The following is a 27979-nucleotide window of genomic DNA, read 5'->3' on the forward strand; positions in this document are numbered from 1 at the left end:
CTTCCGGGAGCCCAGCGGCCGGCTTGGCTTTGCGGAAGAGCTGCAAAGCCAAGCGGAAGAGCTGCTGTTTCTTTTCCGCTTGCTGTGCTGCTGCAGGGAGCTGTGAAGGGGCTATGGGTGAGCTGGGAAGCCACGACATGGTGAGTGAGGAGCTGCTGTCCTCCTATGGGGAAGAGCGGATGAGGAGTTTCGAGAGCCTGTGTGGCGGGTCCCACCAGGGCCCGGGTGGGGATCTGCAGAGTCCCTGTCCCGTGAGTCCCCTAGCAATCCGAGCAACTTCCTGGACCCAGGCACAGGGCTCTGCCTAACTTCTCTGTGGGCTACATCTGTGCAGATATTGGGAGCAGAGAGCTGTGTGTAGAAACATTTGGAGTCAACTACAATGCTTTAGGTTGTCAACCTTGAACAGATGGAGTTTCTCCTTAGACGTTCAGCACTTTGCAGTAACATTTCATGTAAGATCCATTCACAGTTAATTTTGTGGAGGTTGTAAAAGTCATTTCTTGCGTTGGGTAGCACTCCACTACTTAGCTGTGATGTCGAAGGGTAGAATTGGTTATTACAAAAGTTAATTAAGGTTTAGTAGAAAGTAAGTCTCACAAAGAAGAATATAGATAAGGCAGGGCTGCTTCTGAAACACTCCAAAGATAAGTATAAGCGAATGAGGCCTGGTAGAGATAAAAGTGTTAGGATACACATTTTTTTTTTTAAAAAAAAAACAGGATTGTCCAGGCATTTGGCTCCAAACTGTTACAAAGGACATACCCCTGATTTAGAAGCAGCCACTGTATATCAAAAAACAGGCCTCTCCCTAGCTGCTCAAGAAGGTCACAATCTCCTTAAGGCCTGGTCTGCCGTAAAGTTCCAGTTTTCTATTGAGAAATACCCTAGTTGTGAGAGATGGGCAGTGTGACACCAGGGGACAACTATGTGAAAAGTAAAATATTGTTGTGTTATGAACTGACTTGGTCAAGCAAGGCTTTCATTTAGCAAGGCAGGGAGCAATCACATTCTTTGGAGAGTTAGTAACAGCCTGGGGCCTAGGCCTTCAACGTTTGCCTCAAGACTTGATGCATTGAGAATAAAGCAGAGCTCCTTCTCTAAAACCAGGAATATAGAGCTGGTAATGGTCTGGGGCCATGGCCTTTGTGGACTGGTTGCTCCAGATCCCAAGAACCCAACTCTTCCCACTATGTGGAGCTATTGTTATCAGTTCCAAAGCCACGGTAGTAATATTCTTGATACCCTGTATTCCCCTTGTGCAACAGTATTTGATTAACCTGCTCCTGAGTTTATTCCATTGTATCATAGATTCAGCTGGCTTCATGGAATTTTCCCATTTCCCTCCATTTCCCAAGTAGTATTCTTCTTAAGAATTTACTTGTCAGCTGGGCAGTGGTGGCACACACCTTTAATCCCATTACCTAGGGGGGCAGCGACTAGCGAATCTCTGAGTTCGAGGTCAACCTGGTCTACAAGAGGTAGTTCCAGAACAGGTTCCAAAGCTACAGAGAAACCCTGTCTTGAAAAACAAAGACAAAAAAAAATACAAAAAACAAAACAACAACAAAAAGAAATTACGTGGTATAAGACATAGCTTGTGCAAAAACCTCCCCACTCCAGCCAGCTTTTATCTCGTCTGCTTTCTACTTTTCCTGTCTTTCTCATTCCCTGGCACCTTTACCTCTGGACTCAGTCACTGAAAAATGTTCTGCTGTATCAGATCACTGGTATGTATACTTCAGAAACAATTCTGGGAATCTCTTTGAGTGTAAGTCTCCCATCTGCCTAAATGTATAAACATGCAGTCTCCTGTCTCTATTTAAATTGTGCACAGTGTAACCTGGAGCATGACCCTAACAGAAATGTAAGGATGACAGCATATGTTGAATGAAAAATATGTCTAGGATGGCTCTTTTATGAGCATTAGCCAGAGATAGATGCTTGCTCTTAATAAAGAGATTTTCCTTTATTAATTGCCTAAATATGTGGAGGTTTTTTCTCCCTGGAAAGGCATATTAATTCTAGGACAGCTGCATTTCCAGCCTTTTAGAAAAGTGTTTGTGAGACAAGCTCTCCTCTGTTGCCTCAGGTGGCCTTGATCTCCGACTCTTGCACTCCTGGGGTAACGACCTTGTTGTTCTCTATATTCCACTTCAATAATTCTTTTTTCGACACCTCCACAATTCTTGAACTAAATGCCCATACCACCTCAGAGTTTAAAAATTATCCATTTGAGTCCTGTAGCTGACTGTCCATTGCAGTTAGAGGAAAAGGATTTGCATGTGAGCATAGCATCTGCCTCCAGACCAGAATAGGAAGAACAGTTTATTGTGTACACTGCAGGGGAAACAGGACAGGCAGTCAAATTCTGGAATCACCACTATGAAAAAGGACCTAATTGTGGCAGAGGGAATTTATAATTTCCCAGTATGCGTTATTTCATGCCATGTGAATGAACACAGACCACATTGGTGGTTGTACAATTTGAGAAAGTTATCTTGAGTCAATGAATATTGAATTCTCCTGTGTAGATATACTCAGTCATGCTTGACACATTTAAGTCATCTTCGAAGTTTGAGAAACAGGCCATTGTAACTCAGTGTGTCAAGTTACAGACCTCAGCAGCCAATGTGCCTATAGGGAAGATCAATCCGTCTCTTATTAATGTCTTTCTCTCTACTAGGGAAGGGCCTACTCTTCTACAAAGTCAACATAGCTAAGGATTTTAATCTAAAAAATACATGATTTTTACAATTATAAAAAGTCACTTACTGGTTTCATTAATGCTCTTTATTTATTTGTTTCTGTTCTCCATCGTTTCCTGGTCATTAAGAATTTCATTACAAGACAGGTGGTGGTGCATGACTTTAATTATAGCACTGAGGCAGAGACAGGTGGATCTCTCTGTGTTCAAGGCCAGCCTGGTCTATAGAGCAAGTTTCGGGGCAGGCTCCAAAGCTACAGAGAAACCATGTCTCGAAAAACAAACAAACAAAAAAATAAGGAATTTCATTCCATCTGGGAGCTGGTGGTGAATCCTCTAATTCCAGCACTCGGGAGGCAGAGGCAGATGGATTTCTATGAGTTCAAAGCCAGCCTGGTCTACAAGTGATAGTTCCAGAGCAGCTAGAGCTGTTACACAAAGAAGTCTCGAAAAGAAAAAAAAATAAATCATTCCTTTTTTCTCAAGTGCAATTGATTTATTTGTTTCTCTTGAGAGCAAAACTTCCTGTAGCCCAGACTTGCCTGGAGCCATGAAATTGAGAAATGTTTTGAGAAATGCCTCTGCTGCCCAGTGGTGGGAAGTCAGTCTTGCAGCTCTTTTCAGTCTGGGCCTTGACTGGTGAGGATACAAGACCTTTCAATGAGTGTCCTCCAGTCTCTCTGACTTTTACTAGGAGTTATAAATGAAGAAGGACCAGAGCAAGAATTGAGTTCATTGACTAACTTCGAAAGTGATGTAGTCAGAACGTAGAAAGGGAGGGGCAGAAAGGAGGGTGAGAGCTTTTCTGCTTTGGCAATAGTTGTTATTAACAATGAGGAGTCAGGTAATGAATTTTAGAGGCTCCATAAATTTCCTGACTGGCCATTTCTTGAGGCCCACAGATCAGGGCAATCATGATTCGGAATAAAGTACTGACCTTATCATGTAACCAAATCATTGCAGTTACACTAGTTTAACCAATATAGAAGATCTGTGTAAACATTTCTGACCCTGCCTAACAGGCCTGTTATTTTTCAGATTTATTATGTACAGTCTGAGATAAAAGGTGTGAGTAATCCTTGATGTGCTCTTATACTAATCCCTAGTCTCTGGAGTACTTGGTCCTAAAGCCAGTTTTACCTTTCAAAATAATTACTTGAGATACATCGTATCCAAAGTCTTTTTCTTGACTCCATGCCCTACTATGACTCCTCATTATTTTCTAATTCATGATGTCTTTTATACTTTAACAACAGTCACTGTTTACTGTGACCTGTGTTTGGCTGCAGGACTTCCCAGCTAAGAAGCAAAGGGTTGGCTACACTGGAAGTTGAATGTGTAAATGGAATGGGCATACAAAGGACCCTGTGCCTTGGATGAGGAACAGAAAGTGCTCTGGGAGAGTGGAAGAATGTCTGCTAAAATACATCTTTCCAGACTAGGGCCCTGTCTATTGAGCTGGAAGGGCAGAGCTTGGGAGGACCACGCTGTCTGAGTAATTTGATCGCTGATCATCCAGTAGGGGATCTACTAATAGCTGGGTGCCCCTAGCTAGTGAGGGACTTTTGCAAGGCATATCAATAGCAATAACTAGCTAGCAGGTTCTTTCCAGGATATTTTTCAACTTCTGCTGTAGGGAGTTGTAAGGAAGACCGCAAGACATGTCATGGTGAGTATGGTTATTCATAGCAGGTCTGCTGCATTGTCATTTCTGCTGGGGCTTAGATGGACCATCTATTAGACTGTGGTTCTGATGGTTCATGTGGTGACCTGGGCAGTAGCCCTTGTCTTTGGAGCCTCCCTGTGTGTAATTTCCTGGGGAAGGGAAGGCTTCCCAGCCTTGGGATGTAAGGATATGATGCTAGTCCAGTGAACAGACATAAGCATTGCTTTTGTGGTGCATGGTGGGAAAATGAATTGGAAAAGTGAAGATCTAGTTTCTAGAAGTTCTGAATATTGCATTCTACTTTCAGGTTTGAGTTATAAATATTACAAATAGTTTAGGAACTTGTAGAAAGAGGTGATGTGGATCAGCCTTTAGCAATACATGAATAGAATGCTTTTAACTTTCTGCTACCACTAGCTGCCATGGTGTGATTCAGTCCAGTTCCAGAGGAAGAAGGGAATTTCTGATGTAGAGAGATTTCTCAGGAGTCCTTGGTGTTGTGCAGTTATATAGGGTAGATTTTATATTTTGTGCCATAATCTATGTGGCAGGAAGCAGATTTTAAATTATTCTTTCATATTGTTTAGGCATCAGTGAGACTGGGTTTGCCTGAAACCACAAGTAACCATAAGTGTCTGCAGAGCCATGTCTTGAGATTACCTCCATTTGCAAAGAAAGCTTTAGAACATGGGGCTTATGTGTTTTGAAAAACAAAAAAAATCAGTAGCCGGAAAGTCAGAAGCATAACAGTTTATGGGTTACTTTGAGTTAATTTTGTGCAAGTTGTGAAGTCTTTGTTTATTCTCTCTTGTTCTCTCTCTCTCTCTCTCTCTCTCTCTCTCTCTCTCTCTCTCTCTCTCTCTCTCCCCTTCTGCCCTAAGATGGGGTTTCTCTGTAGCTTTGGAACTAACTCTTGTAGACCAGGCTGTACTCAAATTAACAGAAATCTGCCTGTCTCTCTTTCCTGAGTTCTGGGAGTAAAGGCATGCACCACCATCACCTGTATACATATAGAATTGTACGGAGTGGGGTAATGGTGGTCAAAATCACACTTTTCCTGGCTGAGTTTCCTTTGGTCTTTTGATTAATAGTTGACTATATTTTCCTTCCTTTGTTCTGGGCCCTTTCTCTCCATCCTCTTTATTCTTTGACAAATATTTTACACATTCTTGATTGTTGTAGGTAGCGTTATGTTAAGTATAGAAGTCGTATTGTGTCAGTCTGTGTAGTATTTTTTCATAATCCCATTGAGCATTCTGAGTGCTTCTAGTATACTTTTTAATTATATTTCATGTTCTAAATTTTGGGCATTGTCACTGGATTATATTTACTTTATTGTGTAAATTTACCATACACAGCCTCTTATATTGATGCATTATATTCTCAAGGATCATTTATTTATTTCTTCATTTATTTAGGTTTTGTTGTTGTTGTTAATCTGTGAAAGACTTTCGTCTATTGGCCAAAAAGTGTCATATGTCTTGGCAGGTGGCTCAGCACATATTCTTTTTGGGGATAACCTGAGTTCAGATACCAACTCTCAAGTTAGGAGGCTCATAACTATCTACTATTCCAGATCCAATGGGTATGGCACCTTCGTTTGTATGTCGCCTGTACACATATAGAAGGTATTTTTTCTCATGCGCAAACATTTACAAAAAATAACAATAATCTTGTTTTCAAAAGTGCTTGTGACTTATAAAGCAAAACAAGTTGCTTAGGTCTTGACCAAATTTTCTGTCCCACTAGGTCCCACATCTGTGTAGTCCCAGATAAACACACAGAGTTCCACATTAATCATAAACTTATTGGCTTAGTATCTCAGGCTCTTCTTATTAACTAATTCTTACATCTTAAAATTAGCCCATTATTCTTGTCTGTGTTAGCCACATAGCTTGGTACCTTTTTTCAACGAAGCAGTCACATCTTGTATGCTCGGTGTCTGTACCTGGATGACGACTACAGACTGAAACTCCCCTCTTCCCAGAATTCTTGTTGTCCCACCTCTACTTCCTGCCTGGTTGCCCTGCCTTTACTTCCTGTGGAACTACTGGACAACCAGCATTTATTTAAAATACAAGTGACAAGGTAAAAGACCATTGTCCCACCGCACTTCGTCCCCTTTTTAAAAAAAGAACACTTTATCTAATATTCTTTGTTTAGCCTTTCTCCTGATCATTATCCATAACAACTTGTAACCAACATTCTAAACAAAGGAAAATATCTATAGTCCATTTTTGGGGAATGTGGGCATAGTTTTCCAGGCTACTTCCTGCTGATTGGGAATGCTGATAATTTTACAGGAACCTAAATGAAATTTAGAATCATGATCAAATTCTGACTGGAAAATTCTGTGAGCCTTGATCATCTCAGGATGTGGAACTCAGACATCTGGGCCATCTTCTCCTATCAGAGATTTTTCAGGAGCTCTTCCTTGATCAAACCTGATTTTTCATAACCTGGAATGAATTCACAGCTTCTCATTTCCCGAGGAAACAAAAGTAAAACCTCTTCTCCATATCTTTTGACTTCAACTTTGAAGTCAAGTATTTTCAAAATACCTAACTTGCATTAATTCAGCAGCATTTATAAACAAATATCTTTTAGCAGCTGTTGCTCCTTCCTCAGCATTTAAACAATTCAAAGAGGACATAATAACATACAGTATCCGGACTCCCTGTGTATTTTTGATCTTTATGTGGCTTTATCTTAACCTCTATTTCTTTTATTTTTATTTTTAAATTTTGGCCTTTTGAGACAGGTTCTCTGTGTATCTTTGGGTGTCCTGGAACTCCCTCTGTAGAACAGGCTGTCCTTGAACTCACAGAGATCTGTCTGTCTCTGCCTACCAAGTGCTGGGATTAAAAGTGTGTGCCACCACACCTGGAACTCACAGAGATCCATCTGCTGCTGCCCCCAAATGTTAAAATTAAAGGTGTCTGCCACCACACCCAGCTACTCTCTTTGTTTTTTATTTTAAGGACTTTATCCTTTTTTTTTTCTTTTCTCTCCCAAGCCTACATATGTTTTTTAACACACTGTAAACCATTTAGAGGTTTTCTTCATCTTTGAATTTCTATTTACTGTATATCTCTCTTTTTCTGACCACATGAGTCTTTAATTTGCCAAGTGATATGACTAGGAATAAAGCTGCAACTTTGATGGCTGGATCCACCCCATTTCTTAGCTTTCTCAGCCTAGCTTCATAGCAGAGGTACTAGCTGGAGCCATGTTTATTACTACAACTCTATGGTGTTTCAAGGTCCCTGCCACCACCAAAATTTATGCAGTCAGCTTTTCATCAACACCATTTAAGTGTTTTGTGGCAGGACCTCTTAAAAGAGCTGCAAGGTCTTGCAGCTAAAGCTATGTCAGGAAGCCTATCTTAAATGAGAGCACTTACCTCTAACAAGCATAGCCCACCTGAGAAAATGTTACTATCAAGAAGCCATGCTTGACTCCATTCTTTTCCAAGCTCCCTTAGGCTTTATATGCATGTAGCTGTCCACATGTTGGGCACCATTTGTTGACTGAGGTTTCTGACCTGTGTGGTTCCCACAGTTGTTAAGTCCCAGAGAAATCACTTTACTAAAACACTGATTGGCCAGTAGCCAGGCAGGAAGTATAGGCAGGGTGACCAGGCTGAAAGTAGAGGCAAGACAACCAGAATTCTGGGAAGAGGGAAGTTTCAGTCTGCAGTCGTGACCTAGCCTCAGAGGAAGCAAGATGTAACTGCTTCACCAAAAAAGTTTCCAAGCCACGTGGCCAACATACACAGGAATTGTGGGCTAATGTAAGTTATAAGAATTAGTTAATAAGAAGCCTGAGCTAATGGATCAACTAATGCAGACCGCTGTGTGCTTCATTGGGACTTTATGGCTACAGGACCAGGCAGGACAGAAAACCTCTGTTAACACTGAGGTGCACACTGATTCTTTAAAAATTTGTTATCTTGTATTTTGTTTTAAAAAGAGTTTTCATTTCCTCACCTTGCTTCAGACTTATAGAAAATCATCAATCATAAAAAACAAAACCATGTCTAAATGATACTAACAGACATCCTTTTCTTTCTATCTATCTTTCTTTTGTTGTTTGTTTTTGAGGCAAGATTTCTCTGTGTAGGTTAGCAGCCTGTTCTTGAACTTGCTGTCTAGACCAGGCTAGCCTCAAACTCACAGAGATTCACTTCTCTCTGGCTACTGAGTGCTGGGATTAAAGCTGTGTGACAGTACTGCCTGGCATCCTTTTCTTTATCACAGAGAATGAAATCCTTTTAGTACTCAAAACTATTTTCTACAAAGTTAAAACATCAGAAGGCTTGAAACAAATCTCTCCAATTTGGTGAAACAACCTCCTCCCTCATCCAATTCTCTGTGACTGGCAAAGGAGAGAACTGTGGTGCACACACAGGGTGAGTCATGGCCATTGACTTCTTAGAGTCTGATTTTGATTAGGAGGATCCTGTAGTTCTTGTTTAAGGGGCCATAAAAAATATTTGTAGGTCTGTCCTTGTGTCTTGTTTTGCCAGTGGTGCAACATATATTGTTGATTTTATTAATTGTAATCTAATTATTTTGTTTATTTTCTGGAAAATGATGGACTTTCACCATCCAGAAATTTTCTTGTTGTGAGTTCTGTGATTTATTGTTGTTGCTGTGGAACTTTTTGTGGAGAGACAGTTTTAGTTTCTCCTTTTGATCTTAGAGGCTTGCATTTTCCAATTTCCTGGCATATCAATATTTTCCAGTTGTTGCAATTTTCTAGTTTGGGTTTTTCCTGCTGAAGTGATTGGTATGAACAATACATTGTCTTTGCGTCCTAATTAGCTTCAGCTGTCAGCATGACAGACTAGAATCATCTGAGGGAACATCAGTAGAGGGCCTGCCAAATCAGAATATCTTGTTACTGTGTCTGGGGGAGGTTGTGTTGAGTATGATTGATGTAGGAAGGCACTTCCATTGAGTCAGCAATATCTCTAATCAAGTGGATCTGGGCTGGATAAGAAAGATAGCTGAGTATGAGACAGTGACTAAGTAAGAGAAGAAACCAGTAAAAAATGTTTCCCCATGTTTTGCCTTTATTTATTAGCTTGAGTTTCTTTCCTAAGCTCCTATTAAGGAGGGATTGTGACCTAGAGGTATCACTCGTCTTCCTTTTACACTTAGGAATGAAGAAGTCTCATAGATATCAACTAGACATGGTGTCTTAGTTAGGATTTCTATTGTTGTGATGAAACACTGGGACCAAAAAGCAAGATGGAAAGAAAAGGGTTTATTTGTATTGCAATTCCACATTGATGTTCACTATTAAAGAAATTCTGAACACATACTCAAACAAGGCAGGATTCTGGAGGCAGCAGCTGATGCAAATGCCATGAAGGAGTACTTTTTAATGACTTGCCCAGCCTTCCCTTTTTATAGAGCCTCAGGACCACCATCACAGGTATGGCAGCACTTTCAGTGTGCTTGGCCCCCCTCCATTGTTCAGTAATTAAGACCTCACTGCCTCATTAAGACATTTCCTCAACTAAGCCCCAACCCTCTGATGTCTCTCTAGCTTGTTGTCAAGTAGACAAACAAAATCAGCTAGTATACATACTACAGCAAGTTACAATAAGACTAGGCACAAACCATCATATCAAGGCTGGATAAGGCAACCCAGTATAAGGAAAATGGTCCCAAGAGCAGGTAAATGAGTCAAAGACAACCCCCCCCCACACACACACACACATTTCCACTTTTAGTAGTCTTACAAAAGCATAAAAGTACATAATCATAGCATGTATTTCAAAGAACTTAGCACAGACCCTTATGGGATTCATGATTGCTTCTTCTGTTTGTGTGACACCTAAGACCTTGGGTTATTTGATTCTGTGGGCTTTGTTCTCAATCTCTCTGGCTGCGACAGTTCTTCCTCCCCTTTATCAACAAGAGCTCCTTAGCTCCTCCTAATGGTTGGCTCTGGATCTCTGCATCTGTTCCCATCAGTTTCTGGATTAAGCTTGTCTGAATTCAGTTGAGGTAGGTATCATTCTATGAGTACAGCAGAATATCATTAAGAATTATTGACTTTTTTTAAAATCTTTTTTGTTTTTATCCTAGATCTGTAGGCTATTGAGCTTTGGGTTTTTGGACATCCAAGTAGTGTTTCACATGGGCTCCCTCTAATAGAACGGTACTCCAGTTAGACTAGTCAGGTTGTCCACTCCCACAAGTTCTGAGCCACCAATTAACCCATCATCATTCGACCTTGCCTGGTTAAAGAAGACTCTTCAGTTTCCTCATCCCCCTGTTTTTAGGAGTCTTTTCTAGGGTCGTTTTCATAAAATCTAAGGAGTAAATGAAGAGCTAGGTTTACTGCTTTTGAAATTAGAAAGAAAAGTGTTTCAACCAATTAAGTTCCAGAACAGAGACTGCACTAAGTTTCCATACTGACTCCCAAATTAGTCCTAATTCCAGTAGTCTTCCCTCATACTCTCCCCTTCCATCCCTTTCCCTAGCCTGCTCTCTCCTGTTCCCAGTCCCACCAGCTCCCAGTCTATCCAAAAAATCTATTCTATTTCCCCTTTCCAGGGAGATCTATGTATCACCCCCTCCCCAGACCTTCTTGCTAATTAGTCTCTCTGGGTCTGTGGATTGTTGCATGACTATCTTTTACTTAATAGCTAATATCCATGTCATGTTTTTCCTTTTTGGTTTCAGTTACCTCACTCGGGATAATTTTTTTCTAGTTCCATCCATTTGTCTGCAAGTTTTATGATCCTTTTGTTTTAATAACTGAGTAATGATTGTGTAAATGTACCTCACTTTCTTTATCCATTCTTTGGCTGAGGGACATCTAAGTTGTTTCCAGTTTTTTGCTATTAGGAATAAATCTGTGAACATAGCTGTGCAGGTGTCCTTGTGGTAGAATGAAACATCTTTTGGCTATGTGTCTAAGAATGGTATAGTGACATCTTGGCGTAGATCTTTACCAGTTTTTCTGAGGAACTGCCATTTTGATTTCTTTAGTGTCTGTACAAGTTTATAAAAGTTCTTTCCCATACAGAAACCAGAGTGATATAGTTAAGGTGTTGTTCATCTTGCTGTTCTGAGGTTTAAGAGGTTTTCAGTGACATGAAATTATTAGACCTTCTCTTACTATTCCAAATGGAATTTTGTTGTTGTTGCTTTGTTATCTGGTCTAGCCTGGCCACTCATTAATGACAGCTTTCTTCCCAGCTTCTGAGTGCTGGGGATATATGCTTTGTACTCCTGAACAGTTAAAAGTTAGTGTCAGATTGGAAAAACTAGGTTCCCTGCTTCCTGTATAATTAGATGGGAAAGTGGCTCGCCAGTGAGAGCTGTATAACAGAGGCTGCAGAGACTGAAGGCATTTATTCATATCCATTGTGCCATTCACACATTTTCAGAAGTTGATATGTTAAATTAAAAACAAAAAGTCAACTAGTGTGGAGTAATGGTAACCAAATTTGACTGCTCATCAGGATTGCAAGAAATGCTTACTCAGCAACAGTTGAGGTACTCCATATCACCGTAGGAGGTGTATTCTAGAAAATGGATTTTTAAATAAAAATGACCTAATGTAAGTATTTATAGTCTGCAGCTTTAGAGAGTTTCATAGATAAGAGGAAATCTCATCTTGGAATAATGTGGAATATTTACACTAGTGGTATTATTTGCTAGTACATGTACTTTATATTTTTTCATGTTTAAGTACTTCCCTGTCACCTGAATATACTAATAGATGGTTTATAAGTTGTATGCATCTTAAATTTTCACCTCTGTCCTATGGCAAAAACACTTGGAAAAGTTTCAGACTAGTGTTAGTAACTACATAGACCAGTGGATGAAGCGAATTTGTGTAGTTGTAGCCACTGTTGATTTAGATAAAATTAGTATAAGCATGAAAATCTTGCCATTCATGAATTTGACCTGCAATAGTTTAGTAATAAATTTGACTTAGTCCTTATATGTTTGAAAAGCAACCATACAAGACAGTATATTTACATTTACTCTGACTTTAGGTGCCAGCATTTATTTTATAAATTTTATTTATATGTATTTGTGAGATCTTGAGATGACTCATCAGGTCAAAACAGGTACAAGCACAATATGCTTATTCCTGACAACCCATGGTAAAAAGAACCAAATCCTAAAAGGAAAGTTGTCTGTTGGTCAGTACACATGATGTATGTACCTGCACTCACACAAAAAAACAGAAACCCACTTTGTGGACCTGGAGTTCTTGAGCAGTGCAAGCTGACTGGCTTCAAGCTCAGGAATCTGCTAGCCCCTGACTCCAGAGTCCTGGGATTAAAGTATGTGCCACCACAACTATCTGAGATCTTTTACATATGACCACTAAATGCTAATGTTGGCTGTGCTTTGAAAAAGTATATCATATGTGGGCTAAAAATTTCTGGCCATACTTACTTATGCTGCTTCCTTGTAGTATGGAGGAGTGGGCTGTGTCCCACCACCTGGCTAGCTTATTCCTTGAAATAACCACACAGAAATTGTATTAGTTATTTTTAGTGTCTTATTGGCTAACTCTCATATCTTGATTAACCCATTTCTTTCAATCTGTATATCACCACAAGGTTGTGGCTTACTGGGAAAGATTCTAACCAGCATCTGTCTCAGGCAGGAGAATCATGGCGTCTGCCACACTTCCCTTCTTCCCAGCATTCTGTTCTGTCTACTCTACCCACCTAAGGGCTGCCCTAGCAAAAATCCAAGGCAGTTCCTTTATTCTACCAATGAAAGCAATACATAAGCAGAAGAACCTCCTATACCATTTCCCCTTTTTTTTGTTTAAAAAGAATTTTACTTTAACATAGTAGAATTACAGTTACAACATTTATATATATTTTACCTTTTATCATAACAGAGGAAAACTATAACTATTTTTTAACTTCATCAAAGACTCCAGAAGGATATATTACTTAAGTAAACAACTTTTAAAACTCTAGAAATGATAGAGACATCTCGCTGCCTGTACAGTCACCCAAAGTTTTTTTGTACCGTTGAGCATCCATCTTTAGCCTACAGGCCCATAGCATCCAGCAGACATTTCCATGGAGTAGGAAATGTTAAAGATACTTTAGTCACTTTTTTTGTGCTTTAAAGAATCACTCACAGACTCTTATGAAACAGGAACCCCAAAGGATCATCTCATCTTTAGTCAAGTTTAGTAGTCCTCTCTCTGTGGGATCTTCGTGTCCAGTTTATGTAACAGTCCAGGTAAGAGCGTTTTTTGTTTTTTGTTTTGTCCAAATGGCTAACCAACTCCATAAGGATCCTCTTCGATGCCCATCTTCTTCTTGAAGTAGTTTGGTGCTGCAAGGAGCAGATGTGTCTCATTGTCACGAAAAGTCCTAAGTTATTAAAACATCTTAAATGCCATGTTTTGTGGTCTTTGAAAGATATGAAGAATGCCTGTCTGAAATATATCTATGTACATCTAGAAAATCTAACTAACATGACTGCAAACTTGACTATTATAGATGATTATCCATTAAAAACCTATATTTTAATTAGTTCATTAACTTTTAAATGAACTACACAATCACAATACCTTAATCAAGATCAGAAATACATATAACAAAATTGACCTTAAATTTGTATCCATAAATCAAGATTTATACTAATGTAAATTATTCATTTCTATATCATATTCCCCTTTAAATGTAAAAGAACATTCATAAACAAAATACAGAAGGACCTCTTACACCACTACCTGGTCTTTAGTTGGCTAAGGTGGCATTGAATTCCCCTGAGGATGACTTTGTCTTGATGTTCTTACTCCCACACAAGCCACTTTCCAGCTTATGATTTCAACACATATAATGTGGAAATGTTGATTCTTTGTTCATACTGCATAGATTTTCATTCAGAGTTGAATAATAATCTTGATTTTCTTTTAGGTCTGTGATTTATATTTTTGTTTTTTTTGCTCATGTCTGCATAAGTTAGTTCTAAATCCTTATTATTACTCAGATTTCCTTTTTAAAAGCTTATTTGCTTTTCAGGTATGGCTTTTTTGCATATCTTATATTCTCCAGTATTCTAGATAATTTTCATGTTAGGAGTGGAATACAGGCAGGGCTCCTGCTAGCAGGTGCTCTCTTACTACTTGATGTTTGAAAATATTTTTTTTTTAGTATGATTTCAGCAAATAGATCAAGCACTTTACTTAGTAACTCTTTTGTATTAGTTTTTACTTCATCTGTGGGGTTTCTCAATGTAGGACAGTTGTGCTTCTTTTAGTTTCTAAGATTTTCTTTGTTTCATGTATCCTATCTATGAAACTCATGGTTTTCTTGTGGATAGTATTGAGACTGTGTGTAAGGAAGTGTCTACTTTTGTCGCAAAATCTAAAAATCATTTTAGCTAAATTACATTTACCCTCTTTTAAAATTTTTCTAAAGAATTTACTTATTTATCAAAGATTTATTTGTTTATTCTGTATGCAGTCTTCTCCTTACATGCCGGAAGAGGGCACCAGATCTCATTACAGCTCTCCTGACCCATTCCCTCCATCCCACATCCACTTTTCAGAAAGGGTAAGGCCTCCCATTGTGAGTCTACAAAGTCTGGGTTATCTATTTGAGGCAGGACCAAGCTCCTCCCTGTATCATGGCTGAATAAGGCATCTCTACATTGGGAATGGGCTCCAAAAGCGAGTTCATGCACAGACGATAAATCTTGGTCCCACTGCCAGTGGCCCCACAGACTGTTGAAGCCACAGAACTGTCATTCACATTCAGAGTGCCTAGTTTGGTCATATGCAGTTTCCCCAACTATCCGTCCAGAGTCATTGAACTTCCACTAGTTTGGGTCAACTATCTCTGTGGGTTTCCCCAACATAATCTTGGCCCATTTACTCATATTATCCCTCCTGTCTGTCTTTGACTGGATACTGCCCAGTGCTTTGTTGTAGACTCTGCATCTGCTTTCATTGTTACTGGGTGAAGGTTCTGTGATGATAATTAGGGTTGTCATCAATCTGATTATAAGGGAAGGCCAGTTCAGGCATTCTTTCCACCATAAACTAGGAATCTTTAGCTGGAGTAATCCTAGTGGACATGAGAGTTTCCCTAGCATGAGATTTCTCTCCAACCCTACAAAGGCTCCCTCTGTCAACATATCTCATTCCTTGCTCTCACTTTCTCCCTTCATTAACTCAGCCATTTGGTTCTCTCATGTTCTCCCCTTTTTCTTCATACTTTCCTTGCCTACCCCAGCACTCCTAATTTACTCAGGAGATCCTGTCTATTTTCTCTTTCCAGGGCCATCCATACATATCTCACTTATTGTCTGCCTTGATACATAGTTTCTCAGGGGTTGTGGATTATAGTCTAGTTACCCCCTTTTTTTATGTCTAATATCCACTTATAACTGAGTATGTACCGTGCTTGTCTTTATCAATCTGGGATATCTCACTCAGGATGATTTTTTTTGAATTCCATCAATTTGCCTGCAAATTTCAAGATGTCATTTTTTTAATTAGTACTGAGCAAAACTCTGTTGTGTAAATGTGTCACAATTTCTTTATCCATTCTCCCTTCCTTTCTTTCTTTCTTCCTTCCTTCCTTCCTTTCTTTCTTGAAAAAATTTCCACCTCCTCCCCGCCTCCCATTTCCCTCCCCCTTCCATCACTCCTCTCTCCCTCCCTGCCTCCACTCCTGTCCCCCTTCCCCCACTCCTTTCCTCCTCCCTCTCCAGTCTGAGAGCAGTCAGGGTTCCCTGCCCTGTGGGAAGTCCAAGGTCCTCCCCCCTCCATCCAGGTCCAGGAAGGTGAGTATCCAAACAGGCTAGGCTCCCACAAAGCCAGTTCATGCGGTAGGATCAAAACCTAATGCCATTGTCCTTGGCTTCTCATAAGCCCTCATTGTCCTACATGTTCAGAGAGTCTGGTTTTATTCAGTCCCAGTCCAGCTGGCCTTGGTGAGCTCCCAATAGATGAGCCCCACTGTCTCAGTGGGTGGGTGCACCCCTCGCGGTCCTGACTTCCTTGCTCATGTTCTTCCTCCTTCTGCTTCTCATTGGGACCTTGGGAGCTCAGTCCAGTGCTCCAGTGTGGGTCTCTGTCTCTATCTCCATCCATCGCCAGATGAAGGTTCTATGGTGATATGCAAGATATTAATCAGTATTGCTATAGGATAGGGCCATAACAGGTTCCCTCTCCTAAGCTGCCCAAGGAACTAACTGGGGACATCTCCCTGGACACCTGCGAGCCCCTCTAGAGTCAAGTCTCTTGCCAACCCTACGATGACTCCCTTAATTAGGACATATACTTCCCTGCTCCCATATCCACCCTTCCATTATCCCAACCATCCCATTCACCCAAGCTCCCCTCCATCCTCCCCTACTCACTTTTCTCTCCCCATTTCCCCTTACCCCCATCCTACCCTACTCCCAAGTTCCCAATTTTTGCCCAGCAATCTTGTCTACTTCCCATATCCAGGAGGATAACTATATGTTTTTTCTTTGGGTTCACCTTCTTATTTAGCTTCCCTAGGATCACAAATTATAGGCTCAGTATCCTTTATTTATGGCTAGAAACTAATTATGAGTGAGTACATCCCATCTTTTTGGGTCTGGCTTACCTCACTCAGGATAGTGTTTTCTATTTCCATCTATTTGCATGCAAAATTCGTTGTTTTTTACCGCTGAGTAGTACTCTAATATGTATGTATTCCACACTTTCTTCATCCATTGAAGGGCATCTAGGTTGTTTCCAGGTTCTGGCTATTACAAATAATACAGCTATGAACATAGTTGAACAAATGCTCTTGTCATATGATAGGGCATCTCTTGGGTATATTCCTAAAAGTAGTATTGCTGGGTCCTGGGGTAGGTTGATCCCGAATTTCCTGAGAAACCGCCACACTGCTTTCCAAAGTGGTTGCACAAGTTTGCATTCCCACCAGCAATGGATGAAGGTACCCCTTCCTCCACGACCTCTCCAGCAAAGGCTATCATTGGTGTTTTTGATTTTAGCCATTCTGACAGGTGTAAGATGGTATCTCGAAGTTGTTTTGATTTGCATTTCCCTGATTGCTAAGGAGGTTGAGCATGACCTTAAGTGTCTTTTGGCCATGTGAACTTCTGTTGAGAATTCTCTGTTCAGTTCAGTGCCCCATTTTTATAATTGGCTTATTTAGCATTTTAAAGTCTAGTTTCTTGAGTTCTCTATATATTTTGGAGATCAGACCTTTGTCTGTTGCGGGCTTGGTGAAGATATTCTCCCAGTCAATTGGTTGCCTTTTTGTCTTAATGACAGTGTCCTTTGCTTTACAGAAGTTTCTCAGTTTCAGGAGGTCCCATTTATTCAATGTTGCCCTTAATGTCTGTGCTGCTGGGGTTATACGTAGGAGGTGATCTCCTGTGCCCATCTGTTGTAGAGTACTTCCCACTTTCTCTTCTATCAAGTTCAGTGTGTTCAGATTGATATTGAGGTCTTTAATCCGTTTGGACTTGAGTTTTGTGCATGGTGATAGATGTGGATCTATTTTCATTCTTCTACAGATTGACATCCAGTTGTGCCAGCACCATTTGTTGAAGATGTTTTCTTTCTTCCATTGTATACTTTTAGCTCCTTTATCGAAAATCAGGTGTTCATATGATTGAGGGTTAAAATCTGGGTCTTCTATTCAATTCCTTTGGTCCACTTCTCTGTTTTATGCCAGTACCAAGCTGTTTTCATTACTGAAGCTCTGTAATAGAGTTTGAAGTCAGGGATGGTAATGTCTCCAGAAGTTCCTTTATTGGATAAGATTGTTTTGGCTATCCTGGGTTTTTTGTTTTTCCATATAAAGTTGATTGTTGTCCACTCAAGGTCTGTGAAGAATTTTGATGGGACCTTGATGGGGATTGCATTGAATCTATAAATTGCCTTTGGCAGAATTGCCATTTTTACTATGTTGATCCTTCCAATCCAAGAGAAAGGGAGATCCTTCCATTTTCTGGTATCCTCCTTACTTTCTTTCTTCATAGACTTAAACTTCTTCTCAAATTGATCGTTTACTTCTTTGATTAGAGTTACCCCCAGATATTTTATGCTTTTTGTGGCTATCGTGAAAGGTGATGCTTCTCTGATTTCCCTCTCTGCTTCCTTATCCTTTGTGTATAGGAGAGCAACTGATTTTTTGGAGTTGATCTTGTATCCTGCCACATTACTAAAGGTGTTTATCAGCTGTAGGAGTTCTTTGGTGGAGTTTTGGGGGTCGCTTATGTACACTATCATATCATCTGCGAATAACGAAAGTTTAACTTCTTCCTTTCCAATTCGAATCCCCTTGATTCCCTTATGTTGTCTTATTGCTATTGCTAGAACTTCTAGCACTATATTGAAGAGGTATGGAGAGAGTGGACAGCCTTGTTGTGTTCCTGATTTTAGTGGGATGGCTTTGAGTTTCTCTCTGTTTAATTTAATGTTAGCTGTCAGCTTGCTGTAAATAGCTTTTATTATATTTAGGTATGACCCTTGTATCCCCAATCTCTCCAAGACCTTTATCATAAAGGGGTGTTGAATTTTGTCGAATGCTTTTTCAGCATCTAATGAAGTGATCATATGGTTTTTTTTCTTTCAGTTTATTTATATGATGGATTACATTGAAAGATTTTCGTATGTTGAACCAGCCCTGCATCCCTGGATGAAGCCTACTTGATCATAATGGATAATTTTTCTAATGTGTTCTTGGATTCGGTTTGCCAGTATTTTGTTGAGGATTTTTGCGTCAATGTTCATGAGTGAGATTGGCCTGTAATTCCCTTTCTTGGTTGAGTCTTTGTGTGGTTTTGGTATCAGGGTAACTGTAGCTTCTTAAAAGGTATTTGGCAATGCCTCTTCTGTTTCTATATTGTGAAATACATTAAGGAGTATACGTATTAGGTCTTCTTGGAAGTTCTGGTAGAATTTTCCATTGAAACTGTCTGGACCTGGGCTTTTTTTGGTGAGAGGTTTTTGATAACAACTTCTAATTCTTCACGACTAACAGGTCTTTGTAGATTGTTCACTTGGTCCTTGTTTAACTTTGATAAATGGTACTTATCTAAAAAAATGTCCATTTCTTTTGCATTTTCCAATTTTGTGGCATACAGGCTTCTTTTTTACATTTTTTTTTTTTTGCATACAGGCTTTTGTAGTAAGATCTAATGATTCTCTGAATTTCCTCTGTGTCTGTGGTTGTGTCCTCCTTTTCATTTCTGATCTTGTTAATTTGCGTATTCTCTCCTTGCCGTTTGATTACTTTGAATAGGGGTTTATCAATCTTGTTGATTTTCTTCAAAAACCAGCTTTTTGTTTCATTGGTTCTTTGGATTGTTTTCTGTGTTTCTATTTTGTTGATTTCAGCCCTCAGTTTGATTATTTCCAGTCTTCTACTCCTCCTAGCTGAGTCTGTTTCTTTTTTTTTTTTCTAGAGCTTTCAGGTAGGCTGTTAAGTCTCCAATGTGTGCTTTCTCCATTTTCTTTAAGTGGGCACTTAGTGCTATGAACTTTCCTCTTAGCACTGCTTTCATAGTGTCCCTTAGATTTAGGAACAAGACAAGGTTGTTCACTCTCTCCATATCTATTCAATATAGTACTTGAGATTCTTAGCTAGAGCAATAAGACAACAAAAGGAAATCAAAGGGATACAAATTGGAAAAGAAGTCAAACTCTCACTGTTTGCTGATGATATGATAGTTTACATAATTGACACCAAAAATTCTACAAAGGAACTTCTACAACTCATAAAAACCTTCCGTAATGTACCAGTATACAAGATTAAGTAAAAAAAAGAAAAAAAATAGTAGCCCTTCTTTATACAAGTAATAAATGGGCTGAGAAAGAAATTAGAGAATTGCCAACCTTCACAAAAGCCACAAATAATAAATAATGTCTTAGAGTAATTCTAACCAAAGAAGGGAAGTCCTGTATGACAAGAACTTTAAATCTTTGAAGAAAGAAATTGAAGAAGACACCAGAAAATGTAAAGATCTCTCATGATCTTGGGTAGGTAGAACTAACATAGGAAAAATAACAGTCTTTCCAAAAGCAATCTACACATTCAATGCACCTCCCATCAAAGTCCCAACACAATTTTTCACAGACCTCAAAAGAACGGTACTCAACTTCATATAGAAAAACAAAACGCCTGGGTAGCACAAACAATCATCTACAATAAAGAAACTTCTGGTGGCATCACAATCCCCAGCTTCAAACTTTACTGCAGAGCTACAGTACTGAAAACAGGCTGGTATTTAATAATTACTGCTGACATATCTGGATATCAGATGTAGAAGAATGAAAATAAATCCATATTTATCACTACACACAAAACTCAAGTCCAAATGGATCAAAGACCTCAACATGAAACTAACCACACTGAACCTAATAGAAGAGAAAGCAGAAACTACATTTGAACGCATTGGGACAGGAGACCACTTCCTAAATATAATGTCAGTAGCAGAGACACTGATAGAAATAATTAATAAATGGGACCTGTTAAAACCGAGAAGCTTCTCTAAAGCAAAGATCTAGTTTCTTAGATAAAATATCAAATTTCTTGGATGGTTATTACTTATGATTCATTCAGGACTACAGTGGGAAAAAAGCAACACTTGGGTCATAAATAAATAATGTCTCTGGGTTGTAGAGAAAAACAGGTAGTTCTAAGTGGCAGTCAAGGGCTGAACAACGGCAGAGATTTTCAGGGAAATCATCACCATTATAGAGAAGACCACAATCTACATTGATAACCTAGCAAGCTGCCAAAATGTAAGAATTTATTTTTTCTATGCCCTCAGTTAATGGAAGAATTAGGTAAAGTAATTCCTAGTCTCCAGGTGCAGCTTCATAGGAAGCCTGCTGCAACTTTGGTCTAAGCAAGGCAGGGTCTATCACAACTTACAAGCCAAATTTGGGGGAATCATCAATGTTGTACTGGTTCTGAAAACAAAAAGGTGCAAAATTTAAGTCCATACATTCTTTCTTTCTTTTTTTCAGTTCAGCAATTTTGTAGGTGTTTGGTAGAGTCTGAGCTCCACTGAGGAGACTCTTAGAATTCATTGCAAGACACTGTGAGAAAAATGCCTGGGTTGTATTTTGAGACCACAAGATGGTGAGATATTTAAGCTATGAAACATCTTATGGAGAACCATATATATGGAGTGGAAGTAAAGAAAGAGAAAAAGATATATGCAAAGTTGTGGGGATAGGGCCATCTTAGCCATTTGATGTGTCTAACACAGAGCTACTGGATTTGATGGTTTCATTCTTACCTTGGACTAGTCTTTTCTTACCATGTCTCAATTCCTCTTTTTTGGAATATTCTCTGCCATTGTCTATTGAAAATATATAACTATTCTTGTTTTAAAAGATAACACAGTCTTGAGTGTCAAAAGAGACTTTGGACATTTGAGCAGTGTAGTGGTTGCTGCAGTCTATGAGTATCGTTGTGGTGACTAAATGCATTTTCTTCATTGATAGCCATGGTTGAACCTATAGTGACATGGCTCAGAATCTAGTTGACTGAGTGACTAAATTTCTATCTCCTTGATGGCTTTCTTTTTGGGGTGCTTGTGGAACCATTAGTATGAGAATCCTTTCTGGATGAAACTCATTAGAAGTGGGATTTGAGTGTCTCTAGCCTCAATCCATTTTTTTGTTCTTTGTATCTAATATGTTGTGTTTGAAACTTATCAACCCATTTCCTTCTTTTGCTGGCATGCCTTCAGCATTGTTATAAATTCTATCTGTAAATCATATAGGACACAGCAGAAACAATTTCTATTCAATGCTAAGCCATTTTGGTAGCATGATGATTTTATTTTTTGAATTTCTTTTGTGTAATAGTTGAAACTGATCAGTCAGCTTTTTGTGCTTTCATGACTTCATCACCATTATTAATGGTATCACTAAATCACATAAGGTGTAACAATTCAATGCTAAGCCATTTTACTAGCTTAATTATTTTATTTGTTTTTGTTTGTTTGTTTGTTTCTGAGACAAGGTTTGCGTAGTTCTGGCTGTCTTGAAGCTGTTTTGTAGACCAGGAGGTGGATTTTTAATATTTACTTCTTACTGTCTTTGAACTGATTGCATAGATTAGGATAGCATTCAACTCAGAGGCAGATATACCTGCCTCTGCCTTCTTAGTGCTGGAATTAAAGACATAAGCCAATACACTGATCTTGCCCATCCTTTCTTGTAGTTAGTAATTGTTTATAAAATTTCTTTGTTGTGTACTCATTACTGTTGATGTGTTTGCTTGTCTTTCTTTGTTAGTAAGCATTTTCCATGACAGGTAGTATCCCACTCAGGAATGATAGAGATAAATCTCCTACTTAATTTCCTTCTAAAGTCTCTTAATGATTGTATTATAATGCCTGCCATAGGATACATCTAGTAAGTACCAGAATTAAATGATTGTACATTTACAATGTTGTTAGTATTACCCGTTTTTATACATTTATGGCATATTTTAGGATGCAGTAACCTATAGTGATGTGCATATTGACTTCAGTCTGGAAGAGTGGGCTCTGCTGGATCCTTCCCAGAAGAATCTCTACAAAGATGTGATGCTGGAGACCTATACGAACCTCACTGCTATAGGTAATACTGTGGAATTTCCTTCACATTTTAAATTAATGGAATAGCTGTGTTTTGCTTACTAACGCTCTTCAGTATTTGTGATTGAGAAGGAGGAAGAATAAGATGAATAAATCAGGCATAGTTCTAAGTTCCACTGAAGATAGTAACCTATGTCCAATTTTCAATAACATATAATACATTTCTTGCTACTGTCTTTTAGGCTGCAGGTGGGAAGATCATAATATTGAAGATTATTGTCAAAGTTCTCGAAGATTTGGAAGGTAATTTTTATTTGCAAGCTGATACAATGTGCCTCTGAAGATATTTTAATATATCTGGAGGTTTTAAAGAAAAGCAGCAGTGTAAATAAGGACAGCTTAAAGTGTATTAATGATTATTAAATCCTCACAAAATCATATGTCTCAATGGCAAGTAAGTGAACTGTGTTTTCTTGTAATTGTTAAAACAATTAAAAGGAGGACAAGGAAACAATGTCTTAACAGATCTTACTACTTGAATCATAGCTACATCAGAGCTATGCTGTAGAACTTCCAATCTGTTTAGTTTGAAACCACTCCTATTACAAAAGATAGACATATTAAATAGGTGATAAGTATATATCCAAAATCTTTAAATAAGCAATTAATCCCTAGTTAAACTAGGGTTACTCATATAGTTGTCATGACGGCTAAGTTCAGTGAGAGGGGTAGTTAGAGTTAAGAGTTAAGGGAGTTTGTTGTGGAGAAACCTTAATCAGTATACCATTTCTCTCTGAGTAACAGAGATTCAAGCTGTGTCTATGTATTGCGGAAATCCTTTGTTTTGCTTTCTTTAATAGGTATATTCTATGTCAGTCTGGATAGAAACCATATGATCATAGGGATGTGGAAAGAAGTAACTTTTTTCCTCTCAAAACAATTAGAAGATATGTAGTAGTCCCCATGTTGAGTAGACTTGTTGAATATAATGCAAGTTTACAAGTAATTGCTTTTCCAACTTCTTTGGGAATGCATCAACAAACTCATAGTGCAGAAAAGTCCAATGAGTAATAGGAATGTGTATAAACTTCTCTTTGTCCTGTCGGACTTTACAAATGTAGTATGACTTACAATATTAAAAAACATTAACAGTTGAATAATTGGGGTAAAGGTCTGAATTCTTCCAGTACTGTTATAATAAGTGAAAAATCTTATAGAGAAAAAAGATGCCATAAATGTGAACAAGGTAATAAAGGCTCTTTCCATCACAGGCATCTTCAAAGATGCAAAACAGTCTTTAATGAAGGAGAACAATATAAGTGCAAACAAGGGGTAAAAGCTTAAGTTCTGAATCCTCTTTATAGTTAGAACAAATTAATTAATTTGTAAAATTAATTAATACAGATATAAAGATTCAACATTGTAATGAATGTTGTGAAGATATTACATGTGCCAATTATCCTTGCAGGCATAAAAGAAGTCATTCAGAACAACCTTCTGAATATACTCAGTGGGTTAAAGCCTTTCCATATCACAGTTATCTTCAAAGATATGAAAGAATTCATAGTGGTCAGAAGCTCTATGAAGGTGTTCAATATGGTGATGCCTTTGAATGTCATAATAGTTTCCAAATACATAAAGGAAGCCATAGTGCAGCAAAACGCCATGAATGTGATCAGTGTGGTAAAGCCTTTTCACGATACAGTCGTCTTCAAATACATAAAAGAACACATACTGGAGAGAAACCCTATGAATGTACTCAATGTGGAAAAGCCTTTTCACAGCACAGTAATCTTCAAATACATAAAAGAACACATACTGGCGAGAAACCCTTTGAATGTACTCAATGTGGTAAAGCCTTTTCACAACTCAGTACTCTTCAAATGCATAAAAGAACACATACTGGAGAGAAACCCTATGAATGTACTCATTGTGGAAAAGCCTTTGCACGTCTTAATATTCTTCAAATGCATAAAAGAACACATACTGGAGAAAAACCTTTTGACTGTAATCAATGTGGGAAAGTATTTGCAGTACAAAGAAGTCTCCACATGCATAAACGAACACATACTGGAGAGAAACCCTATGAATGTACTCAATGTGGAAAAGCTTTTGCAGAACACAGTTATCTTCAAAGGCATAAAAGAATACATACTGGAGAGAAACCCTATGAATGTAATCAATGTGGAAAAGTCTTTGTATATCAAACTAGTCTCCGAATGCATAAACGAACACATACTGGAGAGAAACCCTATGAATGTAATCAATGTGGTAAAGCCTTTTCGCAACACAGATATCTTCAAATGCATAAAATAACACATACTGGAGAGAAATCTTATTTATGCACTCAATGTGGAAAAGCCTTTGTACATCAAAATTCTCTTCAGAGGCATGAAAAAACACATACTGGAGTGAAACCCTATGAATGTAATCAATGTGGTAAAGCCTTTGTTTGTCAAAATAGTTTCAGACTACATAAAAGAGCACATACTGGAGAGAAACCCTGGGAATGTTCTCAATGTGGTAAAGCTTTTGTATGCCAAAGTCGTCTTCAAAAGCATAGAAGAACACATACTGGAGAGAAACCCTATGTATGTGTTCGATGTGGAAAAGCCTTTGCACAACATGGTCATCTTCAAAGGCATGAAAGAATACATACTGAAGAGAAACTCTATGAATGTAATTATTGTGGAAAAGTTTTTTCACATCCCAGTGTGCTACATAGGCATAACAGAATACATACTGGAGGGAAACCCTATCATTGTTCTCAATGTGGAAAAGCCTTTGCACATCCTAGTGTTCTACAAAGACATAAAAGAACACATACTGGAGAGAAACCCTATAAGTGTGTTCAGTGTGGAAAAGCCTTTACAGAACACAGTTATCTTCAAAGGCATAAAAGAACACATACTGGAGAGAAACCCTATAAATGTACTCATTGTTCAAAAGGCTTTGCACGGCACTGTTATCTTCAGAGGCATGAAAGAACACATAATGGAGAGAAACCCTATGAATGTAATCAATGTGGTATAGCCTTTGTATCTCAAAGCAGTTTCCGAATACATAAAAGGGCACATACTGGAGAGAAACTCTTTGAGTGCCCTCAATTTGGAAATGCCTTTGTACACTGAATTCTCTTCATAGGTATGAATGATCATATAGTATAGATAAACCCTATGAATATACTCAATGTAGAAAGACTTTTGTATGTCAAATCAGTCTCTTGAGTACTAAAAGAACATATTCTGGAGAAAAAACATACACATGTAATATGATAAAGCCGTTACAAAATCATAAAAGATCATACTGCAAAGAAACCCTCTAAATGTAGTCAGTGTAACAAAGTTTTGCAAGTCATGGTAGTAGTATAATAGTAAAACTTGTATAATTGGTCTGTTAAAGCCTTTGAACATATTAGACTTTGAGGATTGGAAAAAAAACTCATACTGAATGGAATCTGTGTAAAGTATCTGGTAAGATTTATAGCCAACACACTTATGTTCAATTAAACAAGATTATTTATTCTGCAGGAAAAAAAAATTGACAAGAGTCAACAGTTTCTTCAAGCATTATTATGGATCTCAGTTCAAGCCAGCCTGGTATCCAGGACAGCCAAAGATGTACAGCGAAACCCTGACTGGATAAACCAAATATTAAAAGTAAAACTAAAAGAAATATAGAAAAAAAAGCTACATAATCACAGATAATCTGGATATTGTATAATATTGTGTTGTCTTTCAAGTGTTTGGCTTCAGAGGAAGGAGGAACAACAGCTTCTAAAAGACAATTATAAATGCTTTTGGATTAATCCAACCTATATATTTTCAAAATGTCTTGACATTGCAATTTAAGTCAAAAGATATGTTACTTCGGAGAAGAGGTTTTGTTTTTGTTTTCACAAAAAATGAGAGGCTGTGAATTTATTTTAGGCTAAGAAAAATAAGCTTTGATCAAGGAAGACCTCCCAAAAAAAATCTCCAGTGGAAATGGATGGCCGCAATGATGCAGTGTTGTAGAGCACCAGTTTTGCAGTTTCTGAGTTTTGCATACAGAACATCCTCCAAATTGCTGGATGAAATGACCCAGCCTCACAGAATACTCCAGTTAATACTTTGACCATAATCCATAATTTTATTTTCTTTCTTCAATGTATAGAATGGGATGCCCATCACCTAAGTGAACCATTTTTATTTAAATAACAAGCAGTGTATGATCATGCTTTCCAAGTAAATATGTCTGTGAAAGGGTGGTGGATTGTTGTTCCTGGTTTTAATTTTCATGTTTTTAAACAAATTCCCTAAAATGTTGTTTGTTATCCGTTCTAGCATGGATGTCAATAAATAGGTATGTATTTAAATTCATGATCCTCATGTGTCAGTTTCCTGAGTACAACTAGGAGTTAGATGATGTAATGTCACTGTTTGCTATTTTGTCGATACAACACATTTTAACAATATTAATATTATGATGGTTAATAGAAGAGAATATAAGAAACATTAAATTTCTCATGTGTGTATCCAAGGCAGCATTTTCATCTATCTGGTAGAGATGTAATGAGCTGGGATAATCAGCAACCTATAGTGTATCTCACAACATTGCTTGATGTTCTATTCATATACTATTTGAAGTTTCATGCATCTTGTTGTCCCCATCAGTTTTCCATTTGTAATGATAATGATATTGTTTTAAAGTGTGTGTGTGTGTGTGTGTGTGTGTGTGTGTGTGTGTGTGTGTGTAACATTATTATGGGTTTTTAGGCCATGAAACATATGTGAAGATTGGAAATCAACTTTGTGAAATCTACCTTGTTTTATTCATGTGGTGATCAAGATAAGCTTACACACCAGAGAAATTGCCCACTGTGTTCTCTGGCTGATGCTGAAATAAGATTAGTTGAATTGTTATTGTCAGTAAACTTGTCTTTTCAGAATGTAAACATATTTCCATTGAAAGATAGATGAAAATAGGAAAGATTGGATAATAAATTGCAAACGAAATTGTTACATTGCTATCTTTTTCTTTCTTTGTGGAATGTTTTAGTTC

The 27979-nt window shown here is 38.3% G+C and overlaps 1 protein-coding gene across 3 annotated transcripts; it reads left to right on the forward strand.

The window, feature by feature from the left end:
- LOC142849439 (zinc finger protein 120-like) lies at positions 1-27937 on the forward strand. Of its 3 annotated transcripts, none has more exons than XM_075971563.1 (4): positions 1-140; positions 22853-22979; positions 23179-23239; positions 26467-27937. In XM_075971563.1, the coding sequence occupies exons 1-4, from the start codon at positions 114-116 to the stop codon at positions 26579-26581; spliced, it is 330 nt and encodes a 109-aa protein (XP_075827678.1). In that variant the 5' UTR covers positions 1-113; the 3' UTR covers positions 26582-27937. The 3 variants fall into 3 exon arrangements, with proteins under 3 accessions (XP_075827678.1, XP_075827676.1, XP_075827679.1); XM_075971561.1 differs by having other exon boundaries at positions 7-140; positions 24405-27937; XM_075971564.1 differs by lacking the exon at positions 26467-27937 and having other exon boundaries at positions 7-140; positions 23179-23243.
- Positions 27938-27979: the final 42 nt, after the last annotated feature.

The sequence above is a fragment of the Microtus pennsylvanicus genome, chromosome 5 (genome assembly GCF_037038515.1).
Source record: "Microtus pennsylvanicus isolate mMicPen1 chromosome 5, mMicPen1.hap1, whole genome shotgun sequence".
Classification (NCBI taxonomy): domain Eukaryota; kingdom Metazoa; phylum Chordata; class Mammalia; order Rodentia; family Cricetidae; genus Microtus; species Microtus pennsylvanicus.